At 39.6% G+C, this 18075-nt stretch overlaps 1 protein-coding gene across 4 annotated transcripts in view; it reads right to left on the bottom strand.

Annotated features, from left to right (window-relative positions):
* Nucleotides 1–26: 26 nt before the first annotated feature.
* Nucleotides 27–18075, bottom strand: part of EXOC6 (exocyst complex component 6) — an 85858-nt gene continuing 67809 nt past the window's right edge. For all 4 annotated transcript variants that reach the window (XM_041461101.1, XM_041461100.1, XM_041461102.1 and 1 more), the window contains 3 exons: nucleotides 1979–2091; nucleotides 1647–1658; nucleotides 27–1159 (listed from right to left, as the gene is read on the bottom strand). In XM_041461101.1, coding sequence (XP_041317035.1) covers nucleotides 1027–1159; nucleotides 1647–1658; nucleotides 1979–2091 — 258 coding nt within the window. In that variant the 3' untranslated portion in view covers nucleotides 27–1026. The remainder of the gene's footprint in view (nucleotides 1160–1646; nucleotides 1659–1978; nucleotides 2092–18075) is intronic.

Below are 18075 nucleotides of genomic sequence, written 5' to 3'. Positions count from 1 at the left end.
TGTGTGAAATTAAACAGGAATACGGGTGAGGTTTATATTACTGTATTTAGACCGTCAATAACTTAAAAATACAGCGAAAATGTACATTATTTTTACACGTTCCATTTGGTTTGTATTTGTTAGACATTCTCTTACTGTCTGAAATAGCCAGGAGGGGACAGTGCAAAGAGACCGGTAGTGGGACAAAATGCCAATCGCTGGGATGGGGCTGGCAGGAGAAAGCGCAAACTAACAAACAGATGCAGCACAAAACCAACAGCGGCAAACCTATTCCTTACTGCAACCTGGGATAAAGACCCCGAGATCTTACAAAAGTACAGTTAGAAATAGTAACCCTGAGGAAAAAAACCAAACCGAAACAACATGTCACATTATAAAGAAATCAAATGGTTATTTACACTCACAACCTCAAGATTAAACCCTTTTGGAGAACAAAGCCTGTAAATCCTAATGCTAAACAGATATCAAGTCTAGTTCTCGGGTAGTTTTTAAAGGTAGTAAAAATCAGAACACCTTTTCATACCTTCAGACTACAAAACCTGGTATACAAAATTATGTCCAATCACTTTAGGGCTAATATACATTTAATGCAGGAAAACAATAAGCGGTATCTGAAACACAAGTATCTCAAGCTTAAAAGCTTTAAATTAGGATTCAACCAGAAAACAGCAACTAAGGGATCATTTCTCAAATAATTCCTACTCAGAGCAAAATTTTGGACACCATATCTGCAGATATTTAAATAACATATTTACAGTTCAGCAGTTCCATGTACAATATGACTGCGCTGGTTTTTATTGTACAACCTCATTTTTCACCATTTGTTTACAATATACAAAATAGTATTTAACCCATTAAAAATACGTACAAAGAATTGTTTGTTGAAGACTACAGGTACAATCTATCTACTGCATTTTTCCTTTTCTCTGTCAAACAAAAGTCCTAACTGGTATCACCATTTGCTTAGCAGAAATAGCGGATAAGAAACACCTCTTGGTGTGATGAGATACTGTTGATTTAAGAGGCCTATGTGTGCTGGGACATACCATTCACTAAACTCCTAAGTTGCTTTACTACAGTCTCTATTAGCTTCTGTTTGTCACGGTCATTCTTCCTGAACTGAGCAAAAATGTTGTTCTTTTTGCTGGAGTCTTTCATTCTAGAGAAATAAAAAAGCAAATGACAAACACATTAGAAACATAAATTGAAAAGGAAAAATCTGACTATTTAGATCGGTTTACTACTGTTCTTCTTTTGATCTTTCTGCTAATAAGAACTGAAAGATTACAAAACCTGTTCACTATGCATTCTTAAATTAAACTAATTAAACTTCTGCAATGCAGAAGTGCAGAATGTGTTCGTTTCAACAAATACGACTTCACAAATAACCTGTAAGTATTAAGCAAATACCCCTTCAGCAGAACCCTGATCCTACCAATTGCCTTAGGAGAGAAGCAAGTCAAAAAACCCATTAGTATCATCTGCTTCCATGGTAAACTGAGACTCAGTGAATGGGTGAATTTTGTTCACCATCAATAACGGGCATCTATATTGCTGATTTCCCGTACCAACGGATATAAAAACGAAATTCGGGAAATTAAGTAAATTATATAAACAATATTTTTAACAATATAGGCCATACATACCCTCTGTGAACTCTGCAAAAGACATTTTCATCGCAGACAGGAGAGGAGAGAAAACACTGTTAGAAAGCGTATTTAAACGGCAACGTGTTTTGTTTGATGCGGTTTTTACAAGCAGGTTGGTACCGGGCTGCCGGTAACGTGCCCTGCTCACCCTGCCCTCCCGAAACGCTCGCACCGGCTTCACCGCGGCCAAAGCTCAGCGTGTCCCTTCCCTGGAGCGGCAATTCGGGCAGCCGCCGGCTGCTCCCGCGGCCCGGCCCCGCCGCTCCCGGCAGGGCGGCTCCGGCGCCGCTTCGCATCCCCGCGCCCGCAGCTCCGGCCCCCGCACTTACTTCTCCAGGAGCGTGAGGGCCGTGCTGGGGTTGACCCGCAGGTACTTGGAGGTGGCCTGCCCGTAGTCAGCCAGGTAGGTGGACCAGTCCCACACCATGAAGAGGTCCAGGAGCTGCGGGGGGAGAGGAGGGTGAGGGAGTGCGGAAGGCTCTGCGGAGAGAGGCCGGGCGCAGCCTCCTGCCGAGCCCAGCCACCACCCCCCTTCACCTGCCCATTTCTTTCTTTATGTCTCTCACCTCCCTCAACGTGCAGGGAGGTGGCTGTGCAGGTTTGGCCCCAGGAGGGGATGCTGACGGCTTCACGCTTTAGTATTTAGGAACTTGCTTTACCGTGGGGAGCAAGACAGGGATGCTCGTGTCTGCTGCTTCTCACACTAATTTAAACGCGGTTCAGGTAGTCGAATTAAAGTGAATTAAACACCTCCTGGCTGCAGTCTCCATTATGTCTGATCCCTGAAACTCAGAACCAAGCCCTGGGCACACTTCTGGCCCAAACAAACCCAAACAATTCAGTGGAGGAACAAAAAGTCTCCAAGCACAGTACTACGCTTGGCTGCAGTTTCAAATCAGGTCTTGGACTCATGATCTGAGAGCCGCTGTTCAACAATAAACCAGCCTGCTTTTACAATCAGACACGATGCTGAACCTCCAGCACCCTGACGGCCCTCAAAGCCTAATTCCCCCTCCACCATCACGGGGTGCAGGCCAGGCACCGCTGGGCACCCTGCCCAGGCTGCCAGGGCACAGGCAGCCCCGCTCGGGGATGCCTTTCCCACGGCTACCTGCGGGCCAGTGGGCCCCACTGCCATTGACGTCAATGGTGGGGCGCCCCAGCTTCCCCCTGCGTCTGGTGCCTGGCCTTGTCCTGCTGCTGAGGGCTAACAAGGGCTTGTTCTCAGGCTGTCCCATGTTAGCCAAACCTACTGTTAAAAAAAGCCTTGGGAACTATTAACAACACTTCACTCCAGCACGCAGTGCCCGTGGCTGCTCTGCTGAGCTGGGTCCTCAGCGTAACCTAGAGCCCCGCTTGCCTGGAGACCTGCTGAATCAGTAATGCTGGAAAGGTGGGCTGGAATAGGATTTTGTGCAACAAAATCACTTGAAAAAATGTAACAGACTACAGCAAGTCACATCATTTTGCTATTTCAAGGAAGAACCGTTAACTTCAAACATTTGCTTCTGCTAAGCCTGACCAGAGCTAGCAGACCTGGGACACAACAGTAGCAGCCTCTGCTCCCACAGGCAGAGGTGCAGCAGGAGCCCACTCCTCTGACTTCTCAGGCTACACTAAGAGGAAGGCTGCACCCCAGAGAACTTTGCCTTACTCAAACTTCTCAGCCTGACAAACTGTCAGAGGAGTCCAGTAATGCTCATGCCCAAAATCATAACACCAATTCATTTACAGAATAAAAGCATACATCCAGTCTTCCCAGCTTAAAATTTCTATGCCTCTCTTCTGCAAATTTTTCCACTTCCAAACCACTTTCTTATGTTACTTTCAAATATAGTGTCTAATTTAAACATATAATTTTCTAATTAATTAGTCCTTCCTCATTTGCAGTGTAATCTTTCAGGACTAGGTAGCAACATTTCCTAGCATCATAATGGACCTCCAACACACCTACTGCTCTGTCATACCAAAGACCTTTAGGGACCCTTATAAACCTCAGCGACACTTACATTTTACATTTAACTATCTCACAGGGGTGAAAGGATCTAAAACCCAAGGAGACAATTTCACTCTCTGCTGACTAGATATCCATGATAACCACCAAGGTCAAATTCAAACAGTTCTTTCCCACAAAGCTCTTTCTCAAGATGGACCCCACCAATTTTACTGAGTTCCTGAGAACATGCCTTCAGTCACCACGCAAACAGACTTGGGAAGGCTTGATAACTCAGTTGGGAAACTCACAGCCTCAGTTGCTACTGCATGTTACTCATCACTTGTTATTACCTGTATTACACAGTTCATGGTGCCCAGTCCTCACAGAGGTGTTTTAAAGCACAACCAAAAGAGTGGAAAGATAGGACAGGCAGATGCACAAGACAAGAGGTGAGGATAAAGCTGACAGGAACACAAAGTATATAATCTGGTGATTAATAACTTACTGCTACTTACAGTGCTACTTGTCATGGGCTCCACATGGGACATGGTCCTTAAGGATAGACCAATGTTCCTGCAGTTGTATTCAGTGAGTAAGAAGTGCAAGATTTCATTTCTTATCCCTATTGTACCATTGAAATCGAGGATTCTGGATAAATCTTAAACAACCCTGAAGCTCATCTGGGTGAAAGGTATCTCAAGGTATCCTGCTAGCAATGTGCAGCCCAAAGCCATTGATGACTGACACAATTACAGTGCTGACACGTTCAAATAAACTTCCTTGACAATGCTGCATGAGTGAGTTTCATATTTCAATGGTTGACTCAACTGATTGTGCCATGGCTCTGGGAAATCTCAGTGATAGTGATGACTGGAAGATTACACCTCATTTGTCACCTGGCCAAATACAGGTAAGCATGTAGGGCTCTAAACTGACCATGAAGTCTGTTGTTTTTCAACACGATGTAAAAAAATGTCACACAGAACACGAAACATTCTGTGCACTCCAAGGCAGTCCTGGCACTAAAGAATGAACACCCAAAGAGACACTATCGACACGGGTGATGTACCCAGCACTCGTTCCCTGCTCCATGCATGGTTAAGGAGCTGCATGCAACCAACCTCATGCTAATACATCTCTTAAATTCAAGCAGCTGTCATGACATGTGGCATGTTGCTCAAAGGCCCAAACATGCAATCAAATGACACATGCCACTCAGTCACAGCCCCCTTCCCTCCTTCTGTGAACCTGTTCAGGGGCTGCAGTATAACAATCATGCCTTGGATCTGGATTAAATGTGGCAGGGAGCTGCAGACACTGCTGGAGACCAGACTGCTGCTGTGCACGATTATGCATTGTGCATTTTGTCCCACTCACGGCCACAGTTCTGCACCGTGGCATAGTGCTGTATGCAGTGGGCTTGGACAGCAAGTACTGCATGCTGTGGGGTGGGGAAGAGCTGCCTGGTGTGCAGCTCTTGGGATCTGTGTCCTGGTCATTCCTATCACCTGCATCTGCCCTGGCACCCAGGCTCAGTGGCTGCACAGCCCAGTGCAGGCGCTCTGTGAGGGGAGCAGGTTGGCCAGCAGCCAGTGGCAGAGAGGACAGTCTAGCAGAAATGACACACTGGCTCCAGGACCACCACATGGGTGGTGGGAAGTAACTTCAATCCATTCATGCAAAGTTTCACTTGAGCACAACACAACACCGAATTCACCTTCACTCCAGCAACAATGTAGAGGTGTTAGTTTCCCAATCTGTTTTCATTTCTGCTGCTCTGTTCCTTTCTGATTTACACCATCTTTTGCTACACAAATGTGTGCCCTATTTAAATTAATAATTTTAATTTTTCTTCCTGATATAGAAAAAGTGGGACTGTCTTGACCACAGACATAGGATGCACATGAAGCACAGGACAGCTTGCTGGTTCTGTGACAGTGGTTTTTACTGCAGCATCAAGGATCAAATCAAGGCCAAGTTAAAGCAACATTTCCCTACGACTATTTTATTTATTAAAGCTTTCACTATTACTGAGACAGTAATTGAAAATGAGAAGTATTGTCTAACAAGGAATGCCCCGCATTGGGGGCATACACTGTCAAAAGATAAATATGGGCAAACAGTAGGTCCTGGCAATAAGCATTTCCCAGCCTCAAAAATCAGTCAAAGGCCACAGAGTTTATCACATCATATCACACCAGTGATACTGGCTGCAACTCCTTTAAGGTTAGACTGTGCACAACTTGCCTGGAAATTACAATAGGAAACATGTTTATTTTACACATCCATCTTTCCTAAGTTAACATGTGTGGAAAAAACCTCAGAACTAAGAAACTCAGAAAGGCAGTCTCAGCCCCACATAAGGAGGCACCCAAGGCAGTCAGTGTCCAGTCAGAACCAGCTTATCTTGCAGCCAAAACACTGTGAAGCACTGAATAAACTAAATATATGTACTCTGCTACCCAAGAACAATGGCACTGCTGTGCTCTTCATCCCATAATAACCATGAAAAATAAGAATAAGCTCAGACAGGCAATACTATACCCGAGTATTTTATAATGAAGCAGAATATGCTTCCCGAGGAGCAAGGAGCAATTATTCCCTTCTGACTAGGAACAATTTGCAGAGATGTATGTGTGTCTGAGTCATTGTGAAAAAAAAATAAAAAAAATAAAAAAAAAAAAGGAACAAGGAAAAAAAAAGGAACAAGCTTTAGCTTTTCCTATACACCACACAGAATATATATTATATCCTATATATTGTCCACTTACTTACATTTACAAGATACAGTCTACACTTCCACCTTATTTAGAGCATTTTGCTTCTTCTAAAGGTGTGATATAAGGGGAACCTTCATCCAACATCTTGGAACCATCAGGACTGATGATCGGAGAGCAGCACGTTTGTTCTATTATACGTGCAACAGCGTTGCTTTCCCAAACCATTACATTATTAGTCACATATATACTTCTAACATTATAGGTAACTTAAGCCTCTGGTTGCTGTACTGCACTTTTATTTTGAACTATGCTCTACAATGCTTTGATTTTGTAATTTTCCCTTCATGTGTAGGTATTTTCTAGATGCCTTTTATGTCTAACATTAAGTCTCTTTGTAGAAATAAACATCACTTGGAAAAGAAAAGGTGTTTATGTGTACTTACGTAAAAGTTTATAGTAATTTCTCACATTATACAGGTAACACTGCTATTTTTAATTGGAAGACTTATTTTAAAAAATACTAAACTATGTTTTGGTTAAAAGAGCTCCTACTGTAAGACCTTGTTAGCTAACAGGATCAGTTATGACAAACATATTGATGCTATGAGAGGAAAAGATCTTAAACTTTTAGGGACAGAATTCTGATTTCAAATAGGGTACTTGCACCTATTCTTCAAAGTTAGTACTCTAGCATTTTCCCAGTATCTAGGTGATATGGCCATGTTTGAATAGAAATTACTCTTTATCATTGCTCACTAAAGCTTTGTATTGTATTACCTAAAGTTCAGAGCAGCTCAGCCATAGTCCTGTATTTAGGCCATCTTGTAATTACGTGAGAATTCTGTGCACTGGGAACTGCTGGAATCGACCATCCGGCCTTTCAATGACATTTGAGCCTCTTGTCACATCCTCAGATATCATACAGATGCCCTTTCCTTTTTACTTTTGGGCAACTGTCAGGAATAATCTTGGAAGAGAACGCAACTTTGGGAAATAGCTATGCACAGAGTGAGCACAGCAACAGACAGAAGGAGGAGACGTGAGCTTTGCAGATGGAAATGGGGGCAGTGTCCATTAGACCCTGTGCTAGTTATACTACAAAAATCCTAATTGCAAATTATAAAGGTAGCTTAATGCAAGTTGGAATGGGGCAAGCTGCAATATCTTCTGAAGCAGCATGAGCATCAGCAAACAGCTTTGGTTGTACAAATGGCACCAGTGATTCAGGAGCTGGAGATAAAACTTGAGTTGTACACTTAATTTCCTACTTACCTTTCAGTAAAGTCAAATATTCTATCCAATGAAAAGTAATTCTTTTAATATATCACTGTCAGTTATGTCAGTTCTGGCCTACTCTCCTTGCTCACAAGTTGAATATTTCTTATGCTAAACAGTTTATTAACCCCTAATCACCCAGTTACTTCTGGACTTGATTGCATGTGTAATTACCTTTTGTCAGGTACAATTTGCCTGATAAACATGTCAGAACACTTGCTGCTTAGTCTGTTGAAACAGATAAATGCTGTCTTTCCACAGCCTTGGGGCATAATTAACAGGGAAAAAAAAGGCAGTTATAAAAACACACAGAAGCTGATTCAGTGAGGCAGGAGTTCACAGCGTGCAGCCCGCCAAGGCCCATTGCCCGGCCCGCTACGCTTGCCTGAGCTCTTATTGAGTTCCAGCCTGCTGTGACAGGGCAAAGGGGGCAGCCCTCAAAAACTGAGATTTAAAGTAGGTTTCCACGTGAACTTCAAAAAAGAGTGGGATGATGCCTGTTTGGGAAAAAAAAAAAAAAAGGAAAAACCAACACAGTGAAGCAGCAGATAATGAAATTGGTAGAGTCCCTGTCATCATTATGTGTTATATGCTCAAACCGACTCTCTGGGATAGGACCGAGAACGTAAAAACTAAAAGAAGGCAGAAGGGAAAAAAAAAAATCAGGAAAAGCAAACAGGTCCGGATTAACTAAAAATGCTTTGTGGCATCCTTGGGTTCAATTGCTTCTGATTTCTGCCCTGTAGTGTTTGCAGGTTATGTACCCATGCGCTACAGGGAGTGCGAAAAAAGAAATCCTTACCTGACCTCTGGATAACCCAAACAGGAGATTAGCCCATTTCCAAGCAAAGCAGGTTGTCACACTGTTAGGCCAATTGCTTCTATTGACACTTTGCATAAACATCTTACACAGGGTGATCAGAAAGGACTGTTACGCCATTAATGCTCTTTTTATTTTTTTATACCTAAGTCTTACAGAATAAAGGCCTTTCTGAGTAAGGGATAACAAAAGGGTCAAAAGGTCACAAACATTCTTTTAAGTAGGCAAAAATCGGGGAAGTTTAGATTCATTGAAAAGTGCAAATTGGAATTTTTTTGCATCTTAAACATTCCAGCACACTCAGCTTTTTCTAATTTCACTTCTAGTAAATTAATTATCTACTTAATTGTGCAGTCTTACTTTTCCTTTCAAATAAGAAAAACGCTAAAGTCTTCATTTTAGGAAATAGCAAGCTGTCTGACCTTCTCAGCTAATCAGTAAACTAAACAGACTTAGACATTACAATTGAAATCCTCGTGAGGACCAGCGTGAAAATATACAGAACCTTTTCTTGAAGTGGGATGACTGAACAGTCTCTCATGTACAGTTTTCACATAATTTACACAGCATGTGGTTTGCACTGTGTACAGAAAAATATTCTATATTTTCTTTTGTTTTGCTTTCGCTTTGATCAGAGATGGAAACAATCTCCCTTTAATAGTATAAAAGCCACCTGCTGGGCATCACAGACTACAGCTAATTGGCAAATTCTTTGAAATTTTGATATAATGGATTTTGACCTCTTTAATTAAAAAAACCCAAAGCCTAGAATACGTGAACTCTTCTGGGAAATGAATAGTGCCAAGCATATACAACTGCAAGCTACACCAAATCTTTTCTTAGGAAAGAATACAGAAGAAACATTACATTTTTTTCCTTGAGGATGCATGGCTTTTGGCCTAGGGAAAAAAAAAAAAGACTATTGCTATCTATGTATCATTTCAGTCCCTAAGATAAAGACAGAATAAACACATTAATATTTCAATTATTTCTATGTTTATTGGGCTTTGGAGCTAACAAGCACCAAACATGAAGGCGAGTTTTTCATTTTAAACACAGTAAACTCACAAAAGCCACTCGCAAATGTTCCAGCTCTCAACATTTCCTACTCCAAGGAGCTCACACTGTACAATCCACCCCGCCTTGTTTTAAGAAGGACAAATGGGTTTCAGGACCCAAAAGGAAGCCTGTCAACCAGAATTGCTGCTGTTTCATAATCTCTGACATAACGTTAACCTTTCAGTGGAGCTATAATCTCATTGCTTTGGGAACTCTGAGGCAGCACTGTCTTTCTTTTGTTAAAACACTTATTTATATTCTGCCCAGCATAATGGGGCCATGGTCCATGACTGGGACTCGTAGGCACTGCAGTAACACAGCTACACAACAACAACACTTTTTTAATCTTTGCTTAGGTTTCATGCACAAGTATACATGAACATATTTTACACAGGTATACGCTTATTTCCAACAAAAACTGTCAGCATGACCATGGGGATAATATCATAATTATTCACCAAGTTATGCTCCTGTTAATTAAAGCATGCACACCATGAGAGCACTTACTAAACTGGAAAACAAAACATAAAGGACCAGGATCAGAATCAAAACTGGACAAAGACAAGTCTTGTTTACTCTGAACATTTCTCAGTTGCAAAGGAACAACAGAGCTATTTAAAACGTAGATACCTAAGTCCAGCTTGAAAGAAAAAAAAGAGAGTTTGCTAACTGTAGAATAACACCATACCAACCAAACACAATTATCACTTAATCAGTAGGTGTTCATTACTGATGACAAACATCTTGTTAGCCTGGTTAGCAAGTCTGCCTGCCACATGCCAAAATATTTTGTTTTATTTAGACCTGGTGACTTATTTTGTGAATGTGGTGAATTTCAGAATCCCCTCTACTGATCACATAACTGGAATAACGCACATCCGTCTTGTATTTCAAAGTGTACATTGCTCTCTTGATCTGTGAATGTCTCCCTGTAGTTTATGCTATTTTTCTGAATTGGTACAACAAATGGATTTTCAAAGTGATGTTATGGGGGCTTAGCTATGCAATTCCCATTAGTGTCAATGGGGGTCGCAGGCTAAATTCCTAGACAATGCTTTGAAAACTGAGCCCTGGATTTTCAAAGGAAGGATAGACTGTGTTAGAAAGGCAGGGTCTTTCAGTTTTTAAGCCACTGCATTAAAACCTGCCTTTTTCTTTTAAGCACCATACATTTAGAAATTGTGTCTAAATTTGGGACATTTAAATGTTCACAAGAATGAAATAATTTTGTATTTAAATGCTACCATCTGTTTCAAATTTTTAAGTGAAATTGTATCTGTCACTGTCTTGAATGTTGGGATACAATCTTCAACACATTCATAAATGTACAATGTATAATGTTATGACAGCTGAACCATTGGGATTTGTTGCTATGCTAAGAGAAAACAGAAGTTATTTGTGTTCATATATCTTTTATTTAAAAAAAAAATCCTTGCAAAGGACAGAATTCTTTCCTAAAAATCTGGACCTTGTGGTATACTTTGAGAAATGCCTGGTCTTGTTATAGTCATGATTTTTTTTTATTCTTTGGCACTTCAAATGAACTTAGGCCTGCCTACAAAATAGAATACTTGCTGTTGAAGCCACGTGAACAAGCTTGTTGCTGTTACCATAACCAGAAAAACACTCATAACGTATAATTTTTACAAATCCCATTAAAACTTCAAGCAGCCCAAGATGTAACATCTGAAGACACAGAAAAGTAGTTTCTGAGACATATACAAATAGCTGGGCCCTATGAAACACCCAGTACAGTAACAAGTAATACCTCTTCAAAGAAGATTTGTTTAATTACAGAGAAAATGTTTATTATAAAGTGTGTTGTTCTTCATCATTAAAGAATAAGCTGGACTAGTAGCAAAAGAACCATCTTGTGAGTCTAGAAGCAGAGGAGAGTTTGAAAAGCAGGAGCCTGGCAGACAGTCAGGCTCCAGAGGGCACGGGCTCTGGCCAAATTGCTCCTGTCAAGCGTGTTAGTCCGTACACAAAGTCCCTTCAGACAAAGCATAAAACTATGTCAATGGCAAAATTTGTGTGGATTAAAAATTTTGTATTATGCAATGGTCAGGTCATTCACCATTTCTTCTGGTTTTGAGCTCCTGACGCAGAGGTGTACACGCCCAAACAGCACACAGGGGTGACAAGTGCAGCCCCCCAAAACAGGCCATCTGCCTCTCACCTGAACGAGACTTTGAAAACACAATTTCAACTGTTCAAATTATGAAACATTTAATACAGCAGAGACAAATCTCAGCTGGCATTTTCACGTGGCTTCTGGTTGTTTTTTTAAATACAGGTTTGCCAGTAGTACTTAAATATTGACATCTACCAAAAAGAAGTTTTATAGTTTAGTTTATTTGATCGTTAATTTTCTATAGGCACTTCTTTTTTAATTGCACTAGACTCACAACAGGTTTGCTTTAAACTATTCACTTGTATACGAAATAATGCCATAAATAGCATATGATGAGGCACACTGTCCTAAAGTAAGCTTCTCAGGGATTAAAACTGTATCATTTGTCTCAATCCTTCCTGTAAAAATGTTGCTAAAAAGTTCAAAATCTAAAATTAAATTTTAACCACCTTGCTGGTTTAGAGGTGGGTCTAATTTAAATTAATCTAATTTGGTGAAACTAAATAAAATTCAAACACAAAACACATTCACTTCCACTTCCATACTGTGTTCTGGAATTGAACACTCTTGTCCCATCTGCCACATTTAATATTTACCACTATCCATAAGAGTAACTGCAGATGCCTGCAGTCTTACAAGTATACCACACCACAAGAAGTCATTATCTGACAAATGCTGGTTTTAGCTACCCGAAAACTGTCCTTGTATACACACACACATCTAACCTATTCAGTCCAGCTGCTGCACCCTAGAACTAATCATCTGCAGTGGTCTGCCCAAGTATACAACTTAAACTTCAGTCCAGTTCCTTCTAGGATTGAAGGATGGAGCTTTAGATACACAGCCCTGGCGTGCAAATGCAAACTGATGCCTACGGGAAGACAAGTGAGCATGGTACAGCTCCATGGCATCAGCTTTGTGCTCACCGAGGAAGGGAAGACTTCAGCTCTTTGAGTGAAGCTGCAGCTCAAGAACAGACTCAGGACACCACCAATGCAGGCACTGCTGGGAACTAGGGATTCAGTGAACGGAGTATTTCCCCTCTCCCAACTTTCTAGTCATTTCTTGTCATATTCTGACTTGGAAAAAACACCAGAGAAAAATCTATGAAACATGCTGAAATTACATTGCTACACAGACTGATTCAACTTAACAGGAGGATATGCAACAGGTCTATAAGGTTTATGAGCACTCTTGAATCTGCAGCAATTAGTCTCCACAGAAGTCCATGATCTACAGTGTGTACTATGAATCACATAATTTCCACTGAGATAACCTGAGGTTTTACAGCAGGTAAGGGGAAACAGTTTGGCTCAACACAACAGAGTAATTATTTTTTAATTAACAGCTTTCTTTTGGTTGAGTTTCTTTTAGCATCTGTGCATTTCTCAAAAGCTGCACATCTAAGTAGAACCTTACAGCCACAGTGTGCCAGATTCTTCTCTCAGGCAGCCATTAAAACACTTAGCATTTTATATACAAGGCATCTCTCTGAAACGTTTCTGCAGGAAGCAGATACAAATACAGCAACTGCTCAATAAAGTATCTCAGCTGATCTTGAGTGCTGAGCTAGAATAAGTGAAAAGCCACTGGAATTCAAGACATAACAGGCCACAAAACAGCATAATTTTGTTTGCATCCAGAAGCAAAAATCCAGTGCAATCCATAAGACACAGATACTTACAGATGTGGCTATCATAAGTTTACTGTAAACAGATAGGTATTTCTTCCAAAGTAGCTCACTCAGGGTATGGCTGCATAACCACCCTTTATACCAGATGAAGTTACATCCCTTAGGGAAAGCTATGCTAGACCTGAGAACCTCTGGACAAGGAATTCAGCAGTCAGTAGCTCAGGAATGTAAATACAGACAAGTTAAAAGGAAAGCCAAAATCACTAGGAAAAAATTCTCATATTCTTTCACAGACAACCTTCACTTTCCTCTTCAGCTACAAGAAAACATTTACTTCCCTATTTATATCTATCAAATAACTCTCAAAACATTTTAGCAAATACTATAACCCGTATAAGATCCTGGTTTTGTTTTGTTAACTTGTCTAGATATCTTGGTTTAACAAAGGCTTCCAAGCCAGCCAGCTGCAACCTGGATACCGCAAAATTTCCTTTTTTAAATTGGGTTTTTGCAAAAGATCTTTCTCCTCTGCCTGTTGTTTGCAAACATATTAGGAAAAACCCCATTTTGCTTAAAGGCAATAATCAAATACAATTTATTATCTAAGAAATACATCTTCAAGAAATTATACTCTTTAGAACATGGGTTTTTTCTCCTTTAGATTATGCATTTTCTCCTCAATCCTACAGACAGTATTTTCTTTAAATGTTTTATCTAAAAATTTTTTTTTATGATTTCCCTGGAAGACTGAGTAATTACAAATTATTTTATATGTCATTTGCAATAATTCTCTTCATATTTTAGTTCCAACATATCCCAGTACACATAGAACTTCTGCTGAGCAATGATGTCAGAATTCAGCCTCTAATGCCTCCTGCAATTTGAAAACACCTTCCCCTGATTTTACTTGCCACTTTGAAATGTTATCCCTTTCTAGGGAGTAATCCTGTGCTAGATTCTTTTGCTTCTTAAACGAACATTATTCTCACCCTTTATTGACTGACCAGATCTATTATCACATGTAAGCAGTGTTAATCCTCTAGTAATTAACACCCTTATTAAAGTAATTTTAACTCAAAGAAGTTTAAATCGCATTATTGGTTTTATTTAATTAAGCTATGAGGGCTGTTTTACAGTGTCACTCCAGTTTTCAGTTTGTGCCTTTTCTATCAGTTACACAGCCACAACACCCTGATACACACAAACCACCACCAAACGACCACCACCATCCCACCCCACACAGGTACCAGGGCATTTCTGTCTAGGAGTTATTCAACGTTATTCCATTTCACTGTGAACTTCATCAACTATTCTGCATGTCAGTGGATGCAAGACATAGACACTACACTAAATATTTTACCATTCCCAGAACTATCATTTGGATGTGCATTGGAATGACAGTATCACATTCACCCTTCCAGAGGACTCAATATCTTGTTAGTGCCTAAAGTGAAAGAGCCACTTCTGTCCTTTTCATACATCCTAAGCAAGGGCAAACATTTTTCTTTAAACTTCAGACTGGCAAAAAGAAACATAATCTCAACGCATTGAGTTCTGCCACTTAGAATGGTCACTTTTACTGTTACTTTGAAAATAAGTAAGTTTTAAAAGTTTAACAAGTAAGTTTTTAAATTGTGGTTTTGTGTGTGTCCTACTGCATGTTCCTTTCTATGGGAAAATATCTGATGGCCTATGTTGTCTTACAGATCTCAGGTAAGCTACTCAACTGACACATTTGGCACAGGGTCAAAAGATGAAAACTGTCTTCTGGTTTAACTGCATCAAGTTACACTGTGCACCCTGGAAGAGTGTGGGCTAATTATGTGTCCTTCTGAAGGATTTCCTGGAGGCACACTACTGAAACTGGGAAAGCTTGAGTACTCCTGGGAATAAGGCAAGCCCATGGTTTTAGGGACTTTAAACACCATAAACTGTGTACTGAAAGTCCTTTCTTTTCTTAGGATAAAAACATCTCTTCAAATTTCTACTGTTTAAAAAAGAAATGTTCTTACTGAGTCTCAGCATAAAGCATGGAAAATTATAAACACAGAAAGGTAAGAATAATAAAGTACATTTACAGACATAAATTGACTTATTTTTTTTTACCTCACCCCATATTTTTATGTTCTTCTTTTTTTCCCCATCATCTAGTGCTTACATCTATTCATATTTTGATTTATTTCTGTATTTCTGTTACTATTCACTCTTTATTCACACTTTCTGTAATTGCAGAGTCTTTTAAGTTGCACTGTTCCTTTGTTACTATTGCTCTAGATAAAGTCCTCTGCAAGGAGGATACAATCTATATGTGAATCTTCCATGTGAAGTTTGTTATTCCACTATTCATTAAAATAGCACAATTTGTGAAAGAACGAATTACTCCAAACCTGACACAGCGGTAAGAGCCATAAATGTTAACATATATGATAAGCTGTGCCTAAGAACGTGCTGGTTCAGTTATATTGCTTACAGTACAACTAGTGCGCTTCATTCAGAAACCAATTATAACAAACCAGGATGAAATTCAATTATTTCTTTTGCCAGCTATTGGTATCTTTGTATTAACTTCAGTTCCCAAATTTCACTGCCTGACTGAAGGCAGTCTAGCTAGACAGAGTAATATTTTTTTTAATTTGTATTTCTGCAGGTCTAAGACAGCCAACTGCAAAACAGTGTCACATTATGGTACATCCTACATAAACACTTTTGAACATATGATCTTTCTTCCTAAGATACTATGATCCAAATGAATAAACATTAATTAACTACATTTCACCAATTCAAGTCATTGCCTTACTTATGTCCATGAAATTCCTTCATTGTGCTGTTACTGTTCTGAAGCAGAGAAGAAGTCTTGTTTTCCTGATGTAAAAGACTCCTTTGATTTTACTAGATTTTATATTTGCACTGCAGTGACTTCCAAAGATGAGGTGGACTTTCTTTTTCACAGAAGAAACTAGCAAAAGGAAAAAAATGGGGTATTCTGTCTGCTGCATGTGATTGACAGATAATTTAGAAAAGGAATGAAACCTAAGTATGTTGATTGATGCAACTGAAAAAAATACTGAAGTCAAATCTGTAGGGTTAAAGGGTTAGTAGAGCTGCCCAGTACATACCACATACCAGTGGTACCTCCAGTTTATATAAGGCTGGAGAATGTAAGTGATTTTGGAGCAGAAATTACTTAATACACTGACACAGCTACCAGTTCCATGGCTCCCCGATGGGAGAGTAGGACTTAGAAACATTAAGAGAATACAAATAACATGCAACTTGAAGGAAACCAATAGTTTTGTGCTGCTCAATTAACAATGCTTATTCATTACTCATAGGAACCACATACTGCTCACAGAATTCAGAGGAAATACTGGGGACATGGGGTTCCAAAACGAACTCCATCCATCAATTCAGGGCTACAGAAGGGCTCAGACACAATGGTGGAGATCTTGCACCAACTGCATGTCAGCAGGAATATAACGTATTCACAAACTTTGGAAAGTTGTGCACCCAAATCTTTCTTCCTTGCACATACAGAATTTCTTACATGACAATGGCAAGGACTGTATGGGAGCAAAACTGCTAGGAGAAGAATAACTAAAGAGAATCTTCATTTCATTGAATAAGTCTCTCTGAATAGAATATATATCAGTGATTCGAAAGGTAAGCAGGATTTTACAAATATAACAGGCACACAGATCAGCTTTTAATTTAAGGAAGATATTTGTTAATTGAGAAATTATCTAGAAGTGAACCTTCTGAAACTTTTCTACCAACAGGTCCTTCTGCAAAAGAATAAAACCTTCTCCAGATAAAGTTTATTTAGTGCCTTCTCTCATAATGTCATTGGAAATGGCTGCTTCACAAAGTGTTCCACAGCATGCCAGTTATTAAAGAAATTAAGTGTCATGCCCAAGGAAAGAGAAGCCTTTGGGTTCTAATATTACATGCAGAGTATTCCTGGGATTTCATGTCAACTACCAAGGACAAAATTTAGTTCCATTTACATCTCAGTCTTATAGGAATTTCCTCTGTAACGATGGGATGAGCTTTCTTGAATGGAAAGGTTTTCCAGATATATGAAGTTTTCATAACAACAGCTCTTTAGGTTTTGAATTAATTGATTAACTATTTCTAAACTGGGTCTTGCAAAAGTAATGATGACCAAGAAGAGCTTAAAGCTGATTGAATGTGACAGTTGGTAGTATTCAGACAGGGATTCAGATATGTCCATCTAAATAGACTTGACAGCAGCTTTTGCCAACTTTTTATTTTCTTTTTTTTTTTTTTCCCTTCATATCTGCTTTGATCAACCTCTCCAGTGAAACCTCTCCAGAGAGATTTCCATGATGGTACCATTTAGAAGATGAAACTGCTCTGCACAGTTCTAAGTCAAGTGTTTCACCTGCACAAACGAGATCAATAAATGTGACTTCCTGTCTCAGTTCCCAAAATTATAAATTCACCTAACAACAAAATAAAATACTCTAAGTGAGGCTTATGTTCTTATTCAAAGACTGGTATCTGCAGGTCTCCAAATCAAGCCGAATCAGTGCTTCCCAAATTCTGTGTAGTTTCTAAATATATAGTACAGATTTCTTGTCAGCTCATTTAGTTCTTGTGTGTATCTTGTTAATTAAGAGGAGAATTCAAAAAATTGTAACCCTCAAATTAATTAGCTTAAAGAAACAATAAGGAATTTTCTTATTTTTTTATAACTTCCATTATTTAGGTACCTATGCCACTCCTTACTGTTGATGAAGAGATGACATTCTGTTTATGCATCACACCTTTACACCTCACAGCCTTTTGTGCACAATATACTATACTTTCCTTTGGAGAAACTACTAAG

This window comes from Pyrgilauda ruficollis, unplaced genomic scaffold (assembly GCF_017590135.1).
Source record: "Pyrgilauda ruficollis isolate IOZ18807 unplaced genomic scaffold, ASM1759013v1 scaffold15, whole genome shotgun sequence".
NCBI lineage: Eukaryota > Metazoa > Chordata > Aves > Passeriformes > Passeridae > Pyrgilauda > Pyrgilauda ruficollis.
This window is presented reverse-complemented; position numbering and strand designations above follow the sequence as displayed.